General features: G+C 34.4%; 4 protein-coding genes across 5 annotated transcripts; 2 read left to right on the forward strand and 2 right to left on the reverse strand.

The window, feature by feature from the left end:
- LOC133853926 (ankyrin repeat-containing protein BDA1-like) lies at positions 1 to 6,979 on the reverse strand. The gene is made up of 4 exons (XM_062289948.1): positions 6,704 to 6,979; positions 1,051 to 1,812; positions 119 to 688; positions 1 to 9 (listed from the first exon to the last, which is right to left on the reverse strand). Exons 2-4 carry the CDS (start codon positions 1,729 to 1,731, stop codon positions 1 to 3), a joined length of 1,260 nt encoding a protein of 419 aa, XP_062145932.1. The 5' UTR covers positions 1,732 to 1,812; positions 6,704 to 6,979.
- A 1,981-nt stretch (positions 6,980 to 8,960) lies between these two features.
- LOC133853927 (receptor like protein 21-like) lies at positions 8,961 to 11,304 on the forward strand. Its single transcript, XM_062289950.1, has 2 exons — positions 8,961 to 8,988; positions 10,580 to 11,304. Exons 1-2 carry the CDS (start codon positions 8,961 to 8,963, stop codon positions 11,302 to 11,304), a joined length of 753 nt encoding a protein of 250 aa, XP_062145934.1.
- A 192-nt stretch (positions 11,305 to 11,496) lies between these two features.
- On the forward strand, positions 11,497 to 12,627 carry LOC133853928 (cuscuta receptor 1-like). Its single transcript, XM_062289951.1, has one exon. It carries the CDS (start codon positions 11,497 to 11,499, stop codon positions 12,625 to 12,627), a length of 1,131 nt encoding a protein of 376 aa, XP_062145935.1.
- Positions 12,628 to 13,885: 1,258 nt separating this feature from the next.
- Positions 13,886 to 21,824, reverse strand: LOC133854779 (rop guanine nucleotide exchange factor 14-like). Of its 2 annotated transcripts, XM_062291051.1 has the most exons (9): positions 21,641 to 21,824; positions 20,073 to 20,257; positions 17,035 to 17,418; positions 16,227 to 16,381; positions 16,067 to 16,141; positions 15,704 to 15,973; positions 14,728 to 15,075; positions 14,257 to 14,433; positions 14,028 to 14,173 (listed from the first exon to the last, which is right to left on the reverse strand). In XM_062291051.1, the coding sequence occupies exons 2-9, from the start codon at positions 20,146 to 20,148 to the stop codon at positions 14,171 to 14,173; spliced, it is 1,488 nt and encodes a 495-aa protein (XP_062147035.1). In that variant the 5' UTR covers positions 20,149 to 20,257; positions 21,641 to 21,824; the 3' UTR covers positions 14,028 to 14,170. The 2 variants fall into 2 exon arrangements, with proteins under 2 accessions (XP_062147034.1, XP_062147035.1); XM_062291050.1 differs by having other exon boundaries at positions 13,886 to 14,433.
- Between the last annotated feature and the right edge of the window lie 396 nt (positions 21,825 to 22,220).

A 22,220-nucleotide genomic window follows, 5' to 3' on the forward strand; every position in this document is an offset into this window, starting at 1 on the left:
TCACAATGGCTAGTAAAACCATAACTATAAAATAAAATAACAGGGAAACAAACGGCACTAAAGCAACCGGCCGAGGATCATCTAGATTAAATTTTAGGGGAGATGTGATCAATAATACCATGACAAAAAGCAAAAAGAGGGCAAAAAGGAGTCCGATGAAGAACACACTTATTAAACTAGGAGGGAGAAGGACGAATATTATAAAGACTGTTGCACTAAAGGATGCAACATTTAAACCCGCGACTACACTGAAAACGAGGTCATTCATGATTGCTGTCCCCGCAATGTGTGTGGCTTGACTGTATTCACTACTAGCATTGGTGGCTTTAGTTGTAGGAGCAGAGTTATCTTGCCAAACTCCGCCAGGGGGGCTGATTGTTGCTTGGAAGAAGACTGTTACAAGCAACGCTGCAACCACCAATAACATATTGCGCGTGTCATCTGTAATGTCATTTCTCAGACGGAAAAAGGCTATGAATATCTTCTCGTCAATTTGGACAGGAGATTTCAAGTAATCTGCATCAGATGCTACTCTCAAAAGACGCTGAAAAAAAACTGAAACGTCCAGCACAACCACCAATAACCCTTGCAACATGTCAAACGCTGTAAGACCTCTTGAATTTTTGGCGCTTATATCAACTTCACCGTGAAACAAGGATGACCTAAATTTCAATAACAACCGCACAATCTGCTTGATATAAAGATGCACAATCATAATCTCACCAATATATAATAGCCTATACTATTCAACCCCCCAAATGCTAAAGCAAACTTGAAAATGGACAAAAACAAAAGTAAATGACATGTATTAAAGAGATTAAAAAAAAAAAAAAAAAAAAACATAAAATATCCCTACTAGAAGAAGTTCAAGTAAAACGATCATTTGAAGACAATTTTTAGCATGTTTCTGTGATTGAATAGAAGGAATTGTTGAGCAGCATAAGTGGATGCTGCTTAGAAGGGATGCTGCTCAACAAGTAAGTTTGCACAGCAAGATATACCTCCACAATTCACCCTCTTTAGTACAAAACATGAGTGGAGAGAACTTGCCTGGGGTTCATTTTGGGATACTGCAATATGCAACAAAGTTTCGCCTTCCTCATCCTGCCAGTTCAGCAACTTCTCCTCCCACAGTGAGGCATTTCTAAACCAGGCCCGCCGAAGCCATCCCAACACGAGCTGAAAAGCATCTAACTTCTTGTATTTGAGGGCAATATGCAGGACAGTCTCTCTTCGAGTTGTTACATCTTCAATAGATTTGGGGCAAACTTTTAGAAATTTAGCCAAAAGATCGAGGTCTCCTGTTTGAGCTACGTAATGCAAAGGAGTCACACCCCCCTTTCCATGGACACGAACAAGGTCCTCATCAACATCAAGCAGCAGGAGAACCAGTCGGATTTGCCTATTTTGCAAAGCAAGTTGCATGGGGGATAAGCCATCTCGATTAAGCTTCCTAGCAAATGACGGCTTTAACTGCATAATCTCCATGGCAAATTGAATGTGTCCTTCAGATGCAGCTATGTGTAAAGGAGTCTCAACAAATGGAGTCTCATTGATCTTGTCCAAAATATATGCGTCTTCCCCTATCAATGAGTACAAGTCATCAATACTTCCTTTCTGAGCAGCAACTCTCAAATTCTCAGCAGCATTCCTCAAATTCTGGGTAGCATCCCTAAAATTTTGAGTAGCATCCCTCAAATTCTCAGCAGCATCCCTCAAATTCTGCTCCATTCTTACGTACGCGACTGATAGTCAGTCAGACAGTTAAAGAAGAGATGCCTTTAAAGCTTTAAAAATGTTGAGACTGGAGTACTTTAAAAAAAAAAAAAAAAAAAAAAAAAAAAAAAAAAAAAAGAACTGCATACTTTTCTATTTTGGTTTACAATCGAAAATAATGTGTCACTCTTATCATTAAATTTTTAATCCAATGTTATTGATTTACAAATTAATTTTTTTTTTATTACACAGAATTTACTCTAATGCTCTTTCTTTAGATGGAAAAACATGAAATTTGTTTACAAAGAACAAATTTAAAATTTATGGTGTTTCACGCACAAGATTGAAAAATCTTTTGGTTGTCTTATTAAATATAATATGTTCTTCATCATTCAACATTCAATAAGCAAATTAACCAAAGTCAACTGGTCCTAGTAGCTTAGGAGAGGCCGATTTCGATTGAAAGTACCATGAACATGTTAGTTTAATTAATCTATCCTTGTTTATCTTGAAGAATTTTTTTTTCTGAATTTAGTATTTTGCTGCGCATACTTTGATTAGCGCATGATCTCCAACAGTATAAAAAATAATTCATAGGTTTTCGGGGTAGGTCAAATAACAATTTAATTCTTACAGTCAAATTCAATCAAAATACTTGACAAATTTCGTTAGTGTGTCATGTCAGCACTAATAAAATGATAACACGTTCCACTTTTTTTTTTTTAAAAAAAAAAAAAAAAAAAAAAAAAAAAAAAAAGAGAGAAAAAAGAAAAAAAGAAATAATAATAAATTAAATATATAAAACTAAAAAAATTAATTAATTAATTATTTTTAAAATAAGTTAAAAAGTCATCCAAACACTGACATTTTGTCCCCACCCAGTTACTTCATTGCTCATTTAGTAGATTAAATATACTGCCACCATATTAAGGGCCCACAAATGTCAATCAAAATAAATTGTGAGAGCTGTGCAATTTCTGCGGGCTCGATCTGTCCCACAAACTTTGAAAAATCAAATACAATCACATGTGACGGATGGAGTTAAAAAGGGTTTAGAATTTGTGTTGAACCAGAACATCACATTTATTTATTTTCTTTCTATTTGAAGTACAAAGCACAAGATTCTTTTCATCCCTAACAAGCTAGAACAAAACCCATAAGTTCAAGTTATGGAATGGGATAACTCCGTCAAGTGGGTTGTAGATACAAAAGAATAATGCTCTTCTTTAAATTCATTTATCACATTTATATCAGTTGAAATAACATATTTCAAGTGATATTTATTTTTTTTTTTAAAAAAAAAGTACATATATCTCATTCATATTATCACTCAATTGTCAACGTTTTCATAAACTACCAATTGTGTCAATGTCTCCGGCCACTCAAACTATCAATAAATGTCAATATTTTCCCAATAACTAATAAAAAGACAAAAATAACCTTTAAATTTTTTGAATAAGACAAAAATGTCTTCATAAATTGGAAAAGAAAAAAACTAAAAACTAAAAATAAAAAATTAATAAATAACAACTATTTTTTTAATTTTTTTTTCAATAAAGAAATTAACAAAAAAAATTAAAAAAGGAAAAAAGAACGACTTTTTTTAAAAAAAAAAAAAAAAAAACATTTATTATTATTATTATTTGTTTAATTTTAATAATTTTATGAATGGTATTTTTGTTACTAGGAGGAGCATTGACATTTTTTTGGTAGTTTAAGGGGATATTGACATAATTGGTAGTTTCAGAGACATTGACAAAGAAGTGGTAGTTTAAAGGGGTTATGTGTACTTTTCTACTCGTTAATATAAAAAATCATTTAAAACACATCACGTCAGTTAAAATAGGTGTGATGAGTAGCATTACTCGATACAAAACATATAATAAATGATTACTTATTTATTTATTTTTTAAAAAAATTAAGACCATAAAGGATTAAGATATATAACTTATAAATACACAATTTCCAAAACTGCATACTTTTCTATTTTAGTTTACAATCGAAAATAATGTGTCCCGCTTATCACTTAATTTTTTATCCAATGTTATTGATTTACAAATTATTTTTTTTTTGTTATTACACATAGAATTTACTCTAATGCTCTTTCTTTGGACAAAAAAACATAAAATTTGTTTTCAAAGAACAAATTTAAAATTTCTGATGTTTCACGCACAAGATTGAAAATTTTTTTGGTTGTCATACTAAATATAATATGTTCTTCATCATTCAACATACAAGAAGCAAATTAACTAAAGTCAATTGGTCCAAATAGCCTAGGAGAGGTCAATTTCGATTGTAAGTGCCATGAACATGTTAATTTAATTAATCTAACTTTGTTTATCTTGAAGAATTTTTTTTCTGGAATCGGTATTTCGCTGCGCATACTTTGATTAGCGCATGATCCCCAACAATATAAAAAATAATTCATAGGTTCTCGGGGTAGGTCAAAATAACAATTTAGTTCCTACAGTTAAATTCTGTCAAAACACTTGACAAATTCCATTAGTGTGCCATGTCAGCACTGATAAAATGATGACACGTTCTACTATTTTTTTTAAAAATAATAATAATAATAATAATAAATTATATATATATAACTAAGAAAATTAATTAATTTTTTTAAAAAAAACAAAAATGGTGGTTGCCTGTTCGAATGAAATTAATAGTTATTAAATTTTGATCAAATTGTGATTTTAAAAGTCATATCACATTTAGACAAAAAAAAAATACAGCATTACTCATATATATATATATACTTTCGACTTTTGAGTAATGTTTTACATGCTTCTTGGTTTGGAACTTAAAGAATGCTAGATGTACTTAAACTTTTACAAATAGAAGTTTACAAAGTGACATGGAAGCTCATGAGAGGCTCCACATCAACTTAACATTAAAATAAGTTAAAACAAATTTTAGTACATAGACAAAAATGCCATTTTATCTCCTCTTGAACCCAACTCACCGGAACCATCATATCGCCGAAAACTCAGCACGTTAACCGACCACGATTCCGACCCCGACCACCGAAAACCCAGCACCCCGACCCACCGGAAACCCAGCACCCCAGACAATCTCAGACTCGACCTCGACCCTGAACGAGCTTCTAGTCGGGGAAGAGCCGGATCCCAGCCAGACGGCTGGGATCCAGCTGTTCTGGCCGGGGATGGGCCGGGATCCGGCAGTTCTGGTCAGGGGAACAGATCCCGGCCGTGATTGGAGAAATCACGAAAGACCAGATCTAGTCGTTCATGGCTTGATGACGCCACTGGCCGCCAGATCCCAGACAAACGGCAGACGTCCGACGACGGAGTTTTGGTGGTCTTGAAACGGCGATGTAGATCCGGCCCTTTCACATCCGGACAGATGGCGAGACGTCCGGCGAGACATCCTTGGACGGAGCATGGTGGTCTTGAAATAATGGTTTTTGCTAAAAGGGTATTTTTGTCTTTAAACATATGCCACGTCAATTTGTAAAGTTTTTTTTTGTAAAAGTTTAAGTACTCCTAGCATTTCTCTTGGAACTTTGGACAAGACGGAGACTTAATTGCCGGTTGTGAAATTGGGTCTTGAGGCATAATTTCAAGTTTGAAAAACAGTTCCAATTTCCAAAAAAGAAAGAGAAAGAAAATGAAGAAAAATGCTCAAATTATATGTCGCTGACCAAAGTTAATGCATAGTAGCAGGGGCGGAGCCAGGAAATTCCTAGAGGAGGGGGCTGAACTTTTATATATGTATAGTCCCTCTTTATGTGCGCCCGCTTGTAAAATAAACTAAAACAAATTTTAAACTTAACTTATAACAGTTTTTCTTAGCATTAACAAGCGAAAAAACAATGAATAATTAACCAAATCAAATCCATCAAATTAGAAAGAAAGAAAAAAAAAAATCCAATAATCAAAGTAAATTAGTATCTATTAAAAATCTTAATCTAGCCAAAATAGCAAGCTAAATGCTGTAAACCAATAAAAACAAATAATAAATTAGAAGAATAAATGATGGAACAGAATTAAAAAAAGAAAAAGAAAAAAAGGTTATCTTTCAAATTGTCTTCTAAATTGATTACTTATTTTAAATACAAACATTAATTTAATAGAATAATTAAAAAAAAAAAAATCCAATCTAATTTGGATGAGTTTTTTCCATTTAAAATCAAAGTGTTATATTTTAATTAGTACTTTTGCTGAAAAAGACATACTAATTTCTTCTCTTTTTTTTTTGTGTGTATTTATTTTGTAAGCTTCTTAAAAATTTTATCCAGACTAAATACTGAAAAGAAAAATTAAATAATAAAGACAAATATAAAAAATTCTATCAATCAAAACAAATATAACAATACATATTTGATTAGTTAGACAAATCAAAGACAAATATATCCAGACAAATATAAAAAATTCTATCAATAAAAACAAATATAAAATATTCTCAACTCCATCTTCACTTCAGATCTTTTCGAAGGATCTCAATTTCAGAATCTCAAGATTCTCAACTCTCATGAAAGACACATAGACCCACCTGGACCCACCACTCCCACACCTAACAACCCTCAGCCTTTCATTTTTTGTAATTTTTTTTAGAAAAAAAAAAAAAAAAAAAAAAAAAAAAAAGCTTTTCGGTCCTTATATGCTTGAGATTGCAGCACTCCTAGCTTTCTCGTTGAAGATTCTAGAGTTCCTGTCATTTTTCTTCTCACTCACAAACAAGAAATGATCGATATCCCTTCTCCAATCACTCAATCAAACTTTTTCTATTCTAATTTCTCTCTTCAACCAGTCCTCACGCCTCCCCTCCCTCTACGCAGTAATGTAGGTCTTAGTTCTCTCTTCAATCTTCATTGTCTTCACTCTTCAACCTCACGCCATCTCAAAAAAATCATAGAATCAAACGCATACTACACCTACGAATTTTTCTTTTAGAAAAATTTCAAATTTCAAAATAAAATCATATTAAAGATTTAATGCCTACAGAGAATTAAGAGCAGGTAACTCACGGTGATGAGTGTTGACTGCTGTTGGTGGTGGCCCAGTGGGTGGATCGGTGGACGAACGGCCGACAGTGGATGCACACTTGCACAGCCAAATCTCTCGCCTCTCGGTATTTACCGTATTTTTCTTGGGGTTGAATGAGTAGAAGAGATTGAGCCTTGGGGCTTTAAGGAAAATTTGACTCTTTTGAGAGTTGTTGTAAATGGAATTTTTGCCCCCTTTTCTCTTGTGCGGTGTGACTTTTTTATTGACATTATCATTTGTCACATTGGGTTGCCGGGTTGGAAAAGGCTATCTACTGCTTCTAGATAGTTTTTTTTTTTTTTTAGTTTCCTTATCTAGCTGCTGCATGTCTTTGGGTTTTTTTTTTTATTATTTTTAAAAAGTAAATTTCTTGGGCTTCATATTAAAAAAAAAATTCTTAGAGGGATTGAATTTTATTTTTGCCAGGGCCATAGATGCTTATCCCTTAAAAATAAATATATAAAATATAAAAATTAAAGGTCTGAAATTTTTTTGAACCCATGACGTGCCTCCGCCCTGCAGAGTAGAATCCAATCGAAGGTGAGGGTATTATTGGCATACACCTATTTCATTTGAGCACTCGCAATTAAGCAAGTCTACGTCAACAGGATGTCAGGAAGATGGATGATGGGAGGGGGTTGAGAAATTTGCGTACGTAGACACATACCTCAACCTTTGATCAATTGGATGTGATAGATATGGTGCCAACTCACCATTAACAAAACATAAAAAAAAAATAAAAAAATAAAAAAATAAAAAAAAAAATGATAAATTGGATGCGATAAAAAATGTTAATCCATTTGTATCTCCAAATGGCTACTTGGCATAAGCCTTCACTTCTAAAATACAAAAAATTATATTCTAAAACAATAACTACTGAATAATGATAGTTGTACATTTGTTGTACACTTGGTATACAAGAATCACTTTCCATAACTACTGCCTTTATATATATGAGTAATGATTCACTACTATCTAAATATACAACTTTCCACCACCTTGTCTATGTGGCAAGGTGGTTCATCACCTTAATTTATTTTTAAAAAATAAAAAAACTCAAAAAGTAGTGGGGAACCACCTTGCCACATAAGCAAGGTGGTGAAAAGTTGTATATTTAGGTGGCATTAAATCATTATTCTATATATATATAGAGGAATGATTCACTACCACCTAAATATACAACTTTTCACCACCTTGTTTATGTGGCAAGGTGGTCCCCTACTAACTTTAGAGTTTTTTTATTTTTAAAAAATAAAATAAAGTGGGGGACCACCTTGCCACATAAACAAGGTGGTGAAAAATTGTATATTTAGGTGGTAAAGAATCATTTCTCATATATATATATATATATATATATATAATGCAATATTGTTGGCAAGTCTTGAATAATCCACGTACGCTCGCACTTTCTGCAGAGCAAGTGTGCATTGGAAATAGCTTGGAAATGACTACATGTAGAACAACTTTTGGTTTGCTTTTCTTTTTTTCTTTTTCAGAAATTGCAGCTGCTTTCTAAACCAAGAATTGAAGCACGTAAAAGCTTTAAATGTCCAGGTGGGGGAAGTGACACAGATTGGTTAGACCTATTCGATCAATTCCTTCATGTTGCATTGAATTTGAGCGTGGAAAATTGCACCTACTGCTTTTAAAGCTATTCCTTAAGTTTCAAGAAATTTATACCGAGTATCAATTTTCCACGCTCAAATTCAATGCAACATGAAGGAATAGGTCTAACCAATCTGTGTCACTTCCCCCACCTGGACGATTTGGGGATTTTGTGATGAAAATCAATAAAAATAAATAAATCATCTTGTTTGTACATGCATTTAAGTACTCAAGTTAGTTAGATTTAGTTAACTGCGCGCTTTCATACTTTCAGGTTGCATATAAAACATGCATATATAAAAAGAGATTCAGTTCTGTAAAGAACCATATAAGTTGAATACGATCGATACACAAAGATTTCCTGATCTGTTCTCGTGTTCATCTTTTCAATTCCTTTCTTCTTCATTTTCTTCAAATAACATATATAATTTTGACCAAAGAAAATGAGGGATTAGACTTTGCAATTTCGGTACCTGGACATTTCAATCTGATCGAACTACGTACTTTTGACCAAAGCTTAATTTGGTTAGACCTATATTCCTTCATCTTAATTGCATTGAATTTTGGGCTAACCAGTAATTTCCAAGCTATTTCCAATACAGACTCATCTCCAGAGAAAACGCGTGGTTGGGCATGACAGAGTCGCATCCAACTGATGAAGGTATGTGTCTACGTACACATATTTAATTATTTCAGCATTAATCAAAATGATTGCTATTTTCACACTAGTCTCTTTAATTTATGTGGTAGAGGAGGAGTATCAAAAGTAACAATTTTGATTGCTGCAATATTAATTATTACTAATATATGTATCTAATATCTATACATATGTATGTATGCATACATGACATACATGTATGTGCATTAATTATTATGCATGGTAGAAGCCTAATACAACGCATTTTAAGGATACTTGAATATCCGGTCCTTGTACGTTTATGCACATCATATAAACCCACTAGTAACGAAACATAGAAAATGATAATTTGGTTACTTTGAGAGAGCCGTGATCTCTAACGACTACTTCGAGGGAGCCTTGATCTCTAAAATACAGAAAACTGTATTCTAAAACAATAATCAACTCATACTTTTCTTATTGATAGCTCTCATTTAAATAGAGAAACAATATATTACAATTTACATAATAGACTAATTAGGTCTTGATCGACTTCTAGGACTAGGACAAATCTAATAAGGAAGGAATATAACTCTTTATATATTGGACTATAAAATCTACGCAGATATACTTCTTATTAGACTCTAGCACGACATGAAAAATATCAAATAATTATGATCTTATCAAGATATAAATTTAGAAACAAGTTGCCAATATATCTGAGAGGGACAAAGTTAGTGGAAGTGAACATGTAAAAATATGTGCTTTTTTTTTCCTTCGCTTTTTGGGAATTATAAAATTCCTGTTATATTTCGCTTGATACTCGGTATAAATTTCTTGAAACTTAAGGATTTGCTTTAAAAGCAGTGCAATTTTCCACGCTCAAATTCAATGCAACATGAAGGAATTCTTAACCAATCTGTGTCACTTGCCCCACCTGGGCATTTAAAGCTTTTACGTGCTTCAATTCTTGGTTTAGAAAGCAGCTGCAATTTCGAAAAAAAGAAAAGCAAACCAAAAGTAGTTCATACATGTAGTCATTTTCAAGCTATTTCCAATATGCAGTTGTTCTGCAGAAAATGCAAGCGTACGTGGATTATTCAAGACTTTGCGGAGATCAACGTACAACTCCACAAATGGTTCAGCCTTTGCGGGCTGGGACGGAAGGGATTGTTGTTAAGGGAGAGGAATCGAGTGTTTTGGTATAAATTGGGGAGTAAAAGAAATGTATTTGGGCTACGCTTCATCAAGAAGTACATGGTATCCAAATGTAACCTTGTTCACCTTATTTGATGAACTGGAAGTACTCTCACTTGGTGCATGCAAATTGGAGGAGGGCTTCAACGTATGTGACAACTACTCTTACCTGATCATTTCTTCTTCCTTTTTTCTTTTCTAATTCCATAATCTAGCTCTTCACCTTCGTTTAATTTCTTCCAAACGATATGTTATAATAGAATGATTCTTCTCGCCATAAATTAGACTACATTTAACTTTATATATGTTTCATAGTTTATAATAGCTGTGTTTTGCTTCTTATACTTGGGCTAGACTAAATTGTATGGAAGAAATATTTACTCAGCTAGTCGCTCCTACTATTAGAATTCATTCCTCAAACCCTCTTAATTTGCTGCAGCTTTTTGTGAATTGAATCGATTAAAACATCTAAACTCTTTGGATCTTCGGAATAATACCTTGAAAGGCGTTATTCCCTCTTGTCTTGGGATGATTGAAATGCTTCAACGACTTCATCTATCGGATAATCAATTAGAAGGAGTTTTATCATCTTCTATTTTTGCAAATGCTTCAAGTCTCAAATATCTTGATCTTTCAGGTAATCACTTTCATGGCAATCTACCTCTATTATTATTCTCTAACCAAAGCAGGATTTGGCGGTTTGACCTTTCAAGCAATCAATTAGAAGGGGTATTGCCATTTTCTATTTTTGCCAATGCTTCAAGACTCATGTACCTCGATCTTTCGAGCAACGATTTGGAAGTTGAAACCGAGTCTCCTTCATGGGTTCCAACCTTCAACCTAAGTTATTTGAATTTGGCGAAGTGCAGCCTCAACAAGAAGAATGGTCATGTTATCCCAAGCTTCATCTCCACCCAAGATTCCTTGGAATGGCTAGACTTGTCTCACAACTTAATAGAGGGCAGCATACCTTGTCAGTTGTTATTCAGCACGAGTATCAAAGTTTTATCCTTGAGAAGTAACAAAATTGATGGTTCTCTTTTTCTTGGTTGCTTTGCTAATCGAACTTCATCACTTAGATCCTTTGACATATCAGATAATAATGTCACAGGTTCTCTTCCTGAAAATATTGGACATCTTCTTCCAGACTTTATATCATGTTAACATGTCCTCAAATGCATTAGAAGACATTATTCCTTTGTCTTTTGGTGATCTATATTTTGAAGTATTAGACATTTCTAATAACATGCTCTCAAGGACAATACCGCAAAGCTTGACTAGAGATGGGACCCACTGGTTTATCTAAATCTATCAAACAATAAATTGAACGGAGAAATGCTCCCAAGGTACGCCAACATGACATTGTTGGAGTGCTTACAACTCAACGGCAATCAATTTGTAGGAATGATCTCACCCACGATATCAAACAGTCCCTCTTTGGTAATCCTAGATATTCGAAACAATCACATGTTTGGTAATATTCCAAAGTGGTTGTATAATCATTCTCGCTTGGTTGCAGTTCTTATACGTGGAAATCGCTTTGAAGGTCACCTACTCCGAAGAATGTGTCAAATGGAAAGTTTGCAAGTGTTTGATATCTCTGATAATCTTATTTTAGGAAGTATTCCATCTTGCCTTGATAACATTACATTTTGGAAGAAGAGTTCTCCAAGCTCTACTGATTCAAACTATTTCACGCGAAAGGGTCGACTATATTACCTAAGAAATGCAAAAGAACCAGAGATTGAATTTGAGATTGGAACAGACTGGCTGGTAAAACATATTGTATATACTTTCAAAGGTGTCCCACTTTCGTTGATGACTGGAATTGACATGTCATCTAACCAATTGACAGGTAGCATTCCTTCTGAAATGGGAGAATTGTCACAACTTCGGTCCTTGAACTTGTCGAATAATTTTCTAACAGGCCCCATTCCAAGTTCTTTTCAAAACTTGAAAAACGTGGAAAGCTTGGATCTTTCCCACAACAAGTTGAGTGGAGGAATTCCTTATGAGTTGGTTGGACTCACTTCTCTATCTACATTTATTGCTGCATATAACAATCTTTCTGGAAGAATCCCATTTGAGCAGCAGTTCTCAACTTTCGAGATGGAAAGCTATGATGGAAATCCAAATCTCTGTGGAGACCCTCTGCCAAGAAATTGCTCAACCACGGACCAGCTTGAACCTCCACATGAGGATGAAGAGGAAGAGACTAGAATAATTGATAGCCCTTTATTCTTCTATGCATTTGTTGTTGTCTCATACACATTCGAATTTTGGGTTTTCTTTGGGGAGAATAACTTCTGTTCGGTTGTGGCAGAAAGGATGGGATTTTTGCCCACCAATAAAAAATGGACACGTCAACTAAAAATAAAAAAATGGGATGCTCTCGATGCACAGGATCCTCTCGCTTCTCCATTCGCAGCTCTCCATTTTTCCCTTCTAAAATCCCTCCCCACAGCAGAATATCACAATCCAGCTTGAGGAAAAAATCTCCCAACTGGAAGAGCAGCATCACCGCCACACCATGGCGGATTCCAGGCACTTTCCATTTTTCCCTTCTAAAATCCCTCCCCACCGCCCAAGAATATCACAATCCAGCCTGAGGAAAAAATCCCCCAACTGGAAGAGCATCACCGCCCCACCATGGCACTGCCCAAGCCAAAAAGCCGCCGCCAGCGACTGGGCCAGACGCTACCGCCACCGACCGGACTGGTTCTTGCCTGAAAGTTCTCATGTAGGTTCTTCCCAATCTTCAACCTTCGTAATAGGGCATTGAAATCTTCTTGAAGATGAAAGTCTTAGAAGCTGAGGCCTAGTACAACCCCAATTCCTTTTTGTGACTTCCTTCCTTGTTCCTTAGAATGTTTATCGAGGAAGATCTGTGGATGCTCATAATGGATTGCTTCAACAAATGTATCATAATTTTGGATTTTTTTTTTTTCTATTAATTCACTCTTTGGTCCTGATTTAAGAGTAAAAGATTTTTTTTCTTAAGTTTATGTATAATCTATAGGAAACAAAAATGCAAATCGCACACAAGGTGTATGATAAAATGCCTCAACCGTTTTTTTTAGCCTAATTTTTAATTGAGAGCCCCTTCTATACCAGATTTGGATAAGAACAGCATTACTCTCTTTTTTAACTGGTAAGAATTTATGAGCACAGATTTGAATTAGATTTTTAACCAGATATGTTTAGGGGTTTTTGGACAGTGGGGTTTTTCTTTTTTGTTGGAATCGTGAGGCTTCAGAAGAGAGTTTAGAAGGGAGATGGGGAGGGATTGGCTGATTCAGTAACATTTTAATTTTTTGCTTTTAGCTGATGTGTCAAGTGGTTATTGGTTGGCAAAAAACCACTGATTTTTGCCACTACCGTATAGAAGGGGCTCTCTTCTTTGGGATCCTTATCATTAACAAGAATTAGAGGCACATCTATTTTAGAACTGTGGACCGAATTATTGAGTCATGTTATGAAATGCTCTCCAAGTATTGATGATTCACAACCAACCTTGTAGCCGAAGTAGAAAACATATCTATACTTCAAAGTAATGTTTATCTTCAATAAAGATGTTGTATTGCAAAGTGCTTCTAGCTTACAATTGGAAGTAGAAGTTGTGCACAAGTTGCAAGGGTTCTAATTTCATTATAGGCTGAAATTTCATTTTCATGGGAATTGTTGCACCTTAAAAAATTTGAAATCAAATTAGCTTAGTTTTTTTTTTTGTAGGAATTGCTGTCCATTGAAGAATTATAGTTTGTCATCATCATATACATAGTTAATGCTTTGCTATATATTTCCAAGTAGTACATCCAAAGTTTCCCAAGACCTCAACTACACCTTTTTTAAGAGGCAAACCAAAATTATCTTTACCCAAAAAATAATTAAAAAAAGCTATTGAAGACCACACATTTTTGTTATTGTTTATCAAGGTGAATTTTTTGGAGACACACTTATACAGGCCTCTCTGTCGATGCACCAAAGTCTATTCCGACTTGGTGTTGCAGCCACAAAACTTGCTTTGACATCACTGTATGAAGAAGTACTACTTGAATTAGAGTCGCAATAATGCCTATGCACCTTGTTCATCTGATCAATCAACGAGTTACTTACATCTATACCAACTGCTGAAGTTTCACAGTGATTTATATCAAAATAAGGCATTGTCACTGGTGAATTTGGATTGCTCAAACCATCTTCTTCCAAAATATCTCTTATCCTAAACAGTATGCTATAGGCCAAGTTTCCAAGAACACGAGAATATGCCTCCAGAATTGAATGCCCAACATCCTACAAGAATTGAGAAGGAAAATTATTGCCAAATCTCTACGAAAATATATTTTTATAGGTTACTTCTGATTAAGACATTTTATCCATGTCAAAAGACTTTTCTAGGGCAAATAGACTAAAAAAAGAAAGAAAAAGCTATTAGATATGAGCATGTAAGATCACAGCAAAGAAATCAATATGATATGGCAGAAGCCTAACTATCTCAATGAACAACAAAAAAAGCAGAACAAATGGGGTTGAAGAGGGATGTTTTGAGAAAATTGGAAAAATGAACATGAATACTAGATAACTCACCTTGCCATACTGAATTTTTGTAACATTAAGAAATGTATGGGGAAGGTTTGGAAATTTGATCTTGAGATGATGTAGAAGGGCTTCTGCTCGGTCTAACAATAACTCCATCTTATCCATCTCAGACATTGAATCCTTTATGAAGGACCATGATGTTCGAACTGGGGATTTACCATTAACATGATCTGTAACTTTCGCTTTCCAGGCAAATATAGCAGCTTCCAACCTGTTAATGACCTCAAGAGCACAATGTTCAAATTTCAAATTAAGAGAATTGAGTATTTCATCAGATGAGCTTGATTCTGCAAACAAACACTTGTAGAGTTCCTCACCAAGGCTTGCCTTCCCAGACTGTAAGTACAAAAATAGAAATGTAGTTATAAGTTACAATTTCATCTGTAAGTTTTAATCATAAAGCAATGATAATCAGATGATGTAGATAGTTTCAAGTCACAAGCATGCAGACTAAGTCCCACTTCATTTTGATGTGTCAAGGTTAGCTGGCTGAATCTAAAAGCATCAAAATGAACTTTTCCAATCTACTTTAACTTTGCACGTGTATCCACTTTTGGCAAGGATCGATCAAAGATGAGGATTTCCCCTGCTCTCTGTTCATAGCTTCTTGTTTTTAATAGCTAGGTTGAGTAGCTACTAGCTAAAAATTGCACTAAACTACAGTTCATATGTAAGCAATTCTGCATAGTTAGCATGTTTTTCTTTTTCTTTTTTTTTTCTTTAGGCCACAACTTAGCAAATTGTCAAGCTTTAAACTCATAACCTTTTACAAAGTAAAAAGCTGTCCTCTGGTGAGGTACCTTTGGTAAGAGAGACACAAAAAAAAAAAAAAAATGTTTAATAAGAGTAAGCTCATAAAATAGTAAGTACTCATATTAGACTTGTACATACAAAAAGATTTCCTCACAAAAATATCAGAAAGGCAGATTAATTAAGGATCTTTTAAATGGGAGAGTTTAATTACCTTGGGAAGAGCATCTTGGATAATGGCCGGCACAGGCATTTCAAGCAAAACATTTTCATTGATTGATTTGGCAGCCTTGAACACTTGATGTACCACTCTTCCTTGATGAAGCAATTTCTTCCTTTCAGTGTCAGAGAGCCCCGTCTTTGGTACTTGAGGTGATGGAAGCCACCATCTCTTACTTTGACGTCCACTATTATTCCTTCCTTCTGCCCGGCTACCTCCTTCTGCATACCAAAACTCAGTATCTACCATTGAATCTAACGTCTCCTGTCACATGAAAAACCAATAAGATTAATTTGAGCAATACATTGATGGATAAAAAGTTCTCTAGATTTTAATGCGAATGAAGAGATCACCTACAATAAGCATAGAGTCCAATTTTTGAAGTGCCGGTAAATTCATGTGGATGTCAGCACGGGCTTTTGGTGTCATTATCTACAAGATAAATGTCGAATCCAAATCACACCATAAATATAATCTGTGCTGCTCTATTCTTCTATCCAATTGAAATAGAAAATACCTCCAAGATCCGGCCATTTGCACCATTTTGCTTAGCTGGAACCAACTCAACCATATAGTTGGTGGGGGAGAGTAACCAGTCCATTTCTCTTCGCCATTTGCTCTTCCTTTCTTCAGGTAGTGGTTCTAATTTCCACAACTCCCCAAAAATCGTAGCTGAAAATCCAATTATTATATTCTAAATAGTTAAGAGAAAAAGTAATTATTCTCATAGGATCACATTATAAAAATAGAAGAAGTTTTATAAGGAATAGCTAGGGCCCCAAGTTAGTCATAGAAGGGAAATTAATGGTCCTGCATTATATCCTACCCACAAGAAGGAAAAAGTAAATAAATAAATATTGATAACATTAAAAAAAAAAAAAAAAAAAAAAAAAAAAAAAAAAAAAACTGTTTTGAACAGTTTGAGTTTGTTTAGGAAAGAATATATGTATTTAGTATAATAAATTTCTGTTCAAGCAAAGCCTTGTTATTGTATTCTTACAATCCTTTATTTAGTAAAAACTCAAATATTGTGTTTACTTACTAATACAATCACTTGCAAAACATATTAACCTCAAAGATTAATTATAATGTGTTCTCAAATGTTGAAAATTATACACGGTTAGATTCCATATCAATACCCTAGTACATTTAGAATTCTAATCTCACTAGCTTAACACCTCCATATGACACAGAAAAACGTGATGCAGTACAAGTATCCCACACTCGTAAAAATTAAAATAATTAAAGCAAATCCAGAAAATATAGCCAGGGAAAAAGCATATCAAATTAATTATTTCTATTACGCAAACGGAACTTTATCATACCTGCTAGATTTGTGATGCCATTAGACAAAGCTAAAGCAGTGGTTTGGCCCTTGCATCCTCCTGTAACATCTTCACCTAACAGCAGCTTTGCAAATTTTTCTTTCATTGCCTCCACATCTGAAAACTGAATGGCATAAGCAGGTTTCTCTTTGACATAAAAATGTTGGGGGCTTTGTGAGAGCTCCCATTCATCATAACTCTGTTCGTCCCTCTTCAACCACTTTGAAGAAAATGATCCAAAAGCATCTTTGCTGGATGAACAGCTCGAGCCGCCGTCGTCCAAGGAGTCAGTTACACATTCATCCCCTCTGCTTGTTCTGCTTTCATTTTCATAAGATTGATTATTGAGAATGCAACTCTCAAGGCCATTGTATGTCATTATTCCTGAAAGATGCCATTATATATAGTTTTTATTCTGTCAGAGCTCAAATGGAAGGCGGAGAAGTTGTTTTAGTTTACCAAACAACAAAGACCAACAACATATATATAGAACAAAGTTAATATAACAAGGTGAAAAGCTTTGGAACAGGACACACAAATGCTCATTAGTCCTCAACATATAAATGATGCTCACGCAACTAAACAAGGCATACTCAAAAAGAAAATGATAATAGCAAAATAAAATGCTAACTGCCAACTACAAACGCTGCAATAAAAAAACTTGAATATACAAATCGAAGCTACATTATAGAGTCTCCCCAGTAAAACTGCAGGCAAATCACCCGAGGACTCCCACTTGATAGATTATTCGCAAGATTGATGAGTTTTAGCTGCAAAAGCTATACACCGCGTTTAAAAATATATTTCCAAACTATTATGATCAACAAGTTCATTTTATTTTATTTTATCGATAAGTAAAAAGAAACCACAAGTCCATTTAAATTAATCCACTATCAATAACTTTTCATCATCCAAGGACCAAAACCATCGACTTCCATCTAGCAACAATTTGGATTATGTGTTAATAATCACATATTTTTGGACTAAGATTTAAAAAAATAAATAAATAAATAAATTCATGACGAGAGGATCAAAAGTTTGAGACCTGACTTATAGCACCAAAATTAAGGATGTTTTTGTAAATACACAAGAAAAAAAAGAGATCTTTTTTTTTTCTTTGTTTTGGCAGAAAAGCACATGACAAGTTAGAATAAAGAGTTGAATAGAAAGCATATGCTTCCATGGCCATGCAGATTGGACCAGAGCAAGAGGGAACTTTCCAAGAAACTATCAGAAAAAAGACTTGAAGTTTCATCTTTAGAACGTGGTTGCACTTACATTACAAATACAGGAAAGAACAAGACAACAAGCCACAACATGTAGAGATAGAAACGACAAAAAATGGAAAGGAATAGACCTGATACAGTAATAGGAAGGAATCCCCACATTGGAGCTGATACGGTAATAAGTTAAATGACCTTTTCCATGAAAAAAAAAAAGTCATCCAAACACTGACATTGTGTCCCCACCCAGTTACTTCATTGTCTCATTTAGTGGGAGTGGTTAGTGGTAGATTAAATATACTGCTACCATATTAAGGGCCCACAAATGTCAATCGAAATAAATTGTGAGAGGTACGCAATTTTTGCGGGCTCTGTCCCATAAACTTTGAAAAATCAAACACAATCACATGTTACGGATGGAGTTAAAAAGGGATTGGAATTTGTGTTGAACCAGAACATCACATTTATTTAAAACCTCTCTATTTTAAGCAAAAAAAAAACAATATTCTTTTCATCCCTAACAAGCTAAAACAAAACCCATAAGTTCAAGTTATGGAATGGGATAACCCCGTCAAGTGGGTGCAACATACAAAAGAATAATGCTCTTCTTCAAATTCATTTATCACATCTATATCGGTTGAAGTAACATATTTTAAGTGACTTTCTTTTTTCCACTAGCTAATATAAAAAGTTATTTAAAACATATCACGTCAGCCAAAATAGGTGTGATTGCATTACTCCATACAAAATAGATCATAAAGGATTACTTATTCAAAAAAAATAAAATAAAATTAGACCATAAAGAATTAGGCCCAGTAGAAAAAGAAAAAGACCATGAAGGATTAGATAACTTATAAATACACAATTTCCAAAACTGCATACTTTTCTATTTTGGTTTACAATCGAAAATAATGTGTCCCTCTTATCATTTAATTTTTTATCCAATGTTATTGATTTACAAATTAATTTTTTTGTTATTACACATAGAATTTACTCTAATGCTCTTTCTTTAGATGGAAAAACATAAAATTGGTTTTCAAAGAACAAATTTAAAATTTATTGGTGTTTCACGCACAAGATTGAAAAATCTTTTGGTTGTCCTACTAAATATAATAAGTTAAAACTAAATTTTGAGTGGCTTGGGGGACTAGGCCTTTTATATGAATGTTTCGATGCTTAACTCGAACATGACTTTCAAGAAAAAAATTTGAAATATATTTTAAAGGTCCACCACCATTAATATTCTGTTCAGAAATTGAACAGAGGCTCCATTGTCATGGGGCCATGGCTGTCCCACTAAGAAGGATTAATGGGCTCTCTCACACATCTCCCAATCTGCACTTTTATGAGCCCCACCAATCATCCCCTTAAATCAAACTCAGCCCTTCATATCACCATATATTTATAAAATGTATAAATTACTCTGGCTCAAATCCATCTTCCTCAAAAGAACAAACAATTGGAAAAGGGAAATGATATTTCAAACTTCTATATTTGAGCAGCACCACCACCCATGAAAAATTAGTTGCCCCATCTGACAAAGTCTAAGCCTATATTTATATTTCTTTTCCAATAGTCACCCCCCCATGTGGTAGGTTTGTTATCCAACTAAAAGCATCGGATGGTCAAGATAAGATTGCTAAATTAGTTTATCAGCTATGAATCACGTGAGACTACTAAGCATCAATCACGGAAGATTCAATTTAATTAATTTGTTAACACTAATAAACTATTTCTTCTTGTTTTATTACCAGAAATTACAACATTGAGGAAGAGAGGGCCAAAGTGAGTAGGAAAAAATGAGAGGGGCCTTACTCTCTTGCTCGTCAAAGTCGATGCTAATCTCTCTGTCTCGGGTGCAGCAAGCAAGCCTTCTCCTCATCCCCATCATCTTGGCTCTATTTTTCAACGCCTTTTTGTCTTTGTCTTTTGGATTGAAAAAATAACACTAGCTTTTAGTGCATGATTTAACAGACAATCCCACAGCTGTGCTCCACGCCCTACATCAATTAAGAACCATTATATACTTACAGTAATTATGTTATCTTGTTTAAAAAATATATATATATTCTCAACAACATGAGAGATGTTCCATCAAGACTATAATTTGAATTTTTCTTTCAGAAAAAATAAATGCTCAGACCACATGAACCATAATGTCTTCTTCTTTCTTTCTTTTTTATCACTACTTGTTCTTATCCTTAATTATAATCTTAATGTATATATATTTTTGGACACTCTTCCCTTGCAAGACGGTTTTTAAGGGTAAGTTCTACTTGAGACGTGTATAAATTGGTATTAGAGTTGTCACCACGCCGAGTATGGGGCCGGATGTCACTAGTAGAGTATAAGATTGAATGGGTTGCAACATTGCGGCCGAATCTCAAAGGGGCCGACCTATAGGCTCGATGAAAATGCCTTGTTATTATATATAGGCATATGTTAAGTCATTCAATATTGATAAATGAGCGGAGAAAAAAAAAATAAAAAGCAAAAAAAGCTACCATCGAGTGGTATATTACCATTCCAAGTGACCGACATAAATTAATCAAGTGGGACATGAACTTTAGTAACTCTACTTTTTCAAGTTGAGTTCTACCTAACACTTGAATCACAACTAACCTACTCAATACATATTTTAATAAACCCTATTAAGTAAAATCACAAGTGGAGGCCTTGAGTCATTTTAATGATTTTAATTGTCTTTTCGAGAACCGGAGTGTCTAGTTGAACCTAATTGTGGAGCCGAGAGCAAAAAGACGACTTGAAGCTCACTATCTTTTGCTTGATATCATTGTGAAACAAAAGGAAATAATTAGGAAGTTTTTCTATGAATAATAAAAAAGTTGGTAAAAAGAGGTGATTGTGTAACCTTTTTGGTCAAATCTAAAGAAATTAGAAAAACTTTTTTAACATTTAATAGATAATTTTAGGTTCTGTCTTTTAAAGTCTTTTATTTCAAACAGTAGCGCATGAAAAGTTGCAGGTAAAGTTTAAAGAAAAGGAATTTATTTTTATCCAACCAAAAAGGATCGACGCAAAGAACAGAGATCTGAAGATTCTGAACACATTTTTTTGAAAACATTTTTTTAATTGCATTTTCAAAACATTTTTTTTCTCATTTTCAAAACCGATTTTGGTTTTTTGAAAGATAAACTCTCACCTATACACATTTATCATAAACTTTAATTCAGTATAATCGAAGTTATTTTAAGATTTTAGTATCAGTTTGATTGTTCCCTCCGTCCAATCAGCTGTTAAACCAGGAGGGAAATGCAAGAGCCAGATAGAAGAGACTGAAGAAACAGGAAAACGATGCTTTAACCATGTCAAGACAAATAAAAGGAAAGAAACAGGGCAACAATTGGAAAATGGGAACAGACCTTTGTGAAGGGAAGCAAGGCATTCTTCTTCAGAGCTGCAATTGGACTGTGGAATCAGAATCTTCTCCCATGAACTTGAATATGCAATATACAAGGTGTAGGTAATGTGAAGCTATTGATTTCGATCAGACTTCTCACACACAGAGAGAGAGAGAGAGAGAAGGCAATGGAGTTGGTGAGAGAAGAGTACAGAGGGTGCATTTAAGGAGAGAGAGAGAGAGAGAGAGAGAGAGAATGGGAGGCTCCTCTGCAGTATCCGGGCCAAACTGCATCTCAGCCGCTGGATATGTGGGTCTCACATTCTAAACGCATCTTGACTGTTCCTACACGTGTGTTTATAGATTCTGCGGGAGCTATTGATGTATGGACGGTCGAGATGTGAGAGGGCTCTTTCTTTTCCTGTCCGATGTGGGATTGGGCCCACTAAAATGGGGAAAAAATGGTGCGGTAGCGCCGATTTCTCATTCCAAAAAAATCACTATAATGATGGAATAATGGGCGTCCGCACCGATTTTAAAATTTGAAGTGAAATTATAAAAGAAAATTTCAAATAATTTTCGGTAACAATTTCTTTTCACCT

This window comes from Alnus glutinosa, chromosome 13 (assembly GCF_958979055.1).
Source record: "Alnus glutinosa chromosome 13, dhAlnGlut1.1, whole genome shotgun sequence".
In the NCBI taxonomy this organism is placed as follows: domain Eukaryota; kingdom Viridiplantae; phylum Streptophyta; class Magnoliopsida; order Fagales; family Betulaceae; genus Alnus; species Alnus glutinosa.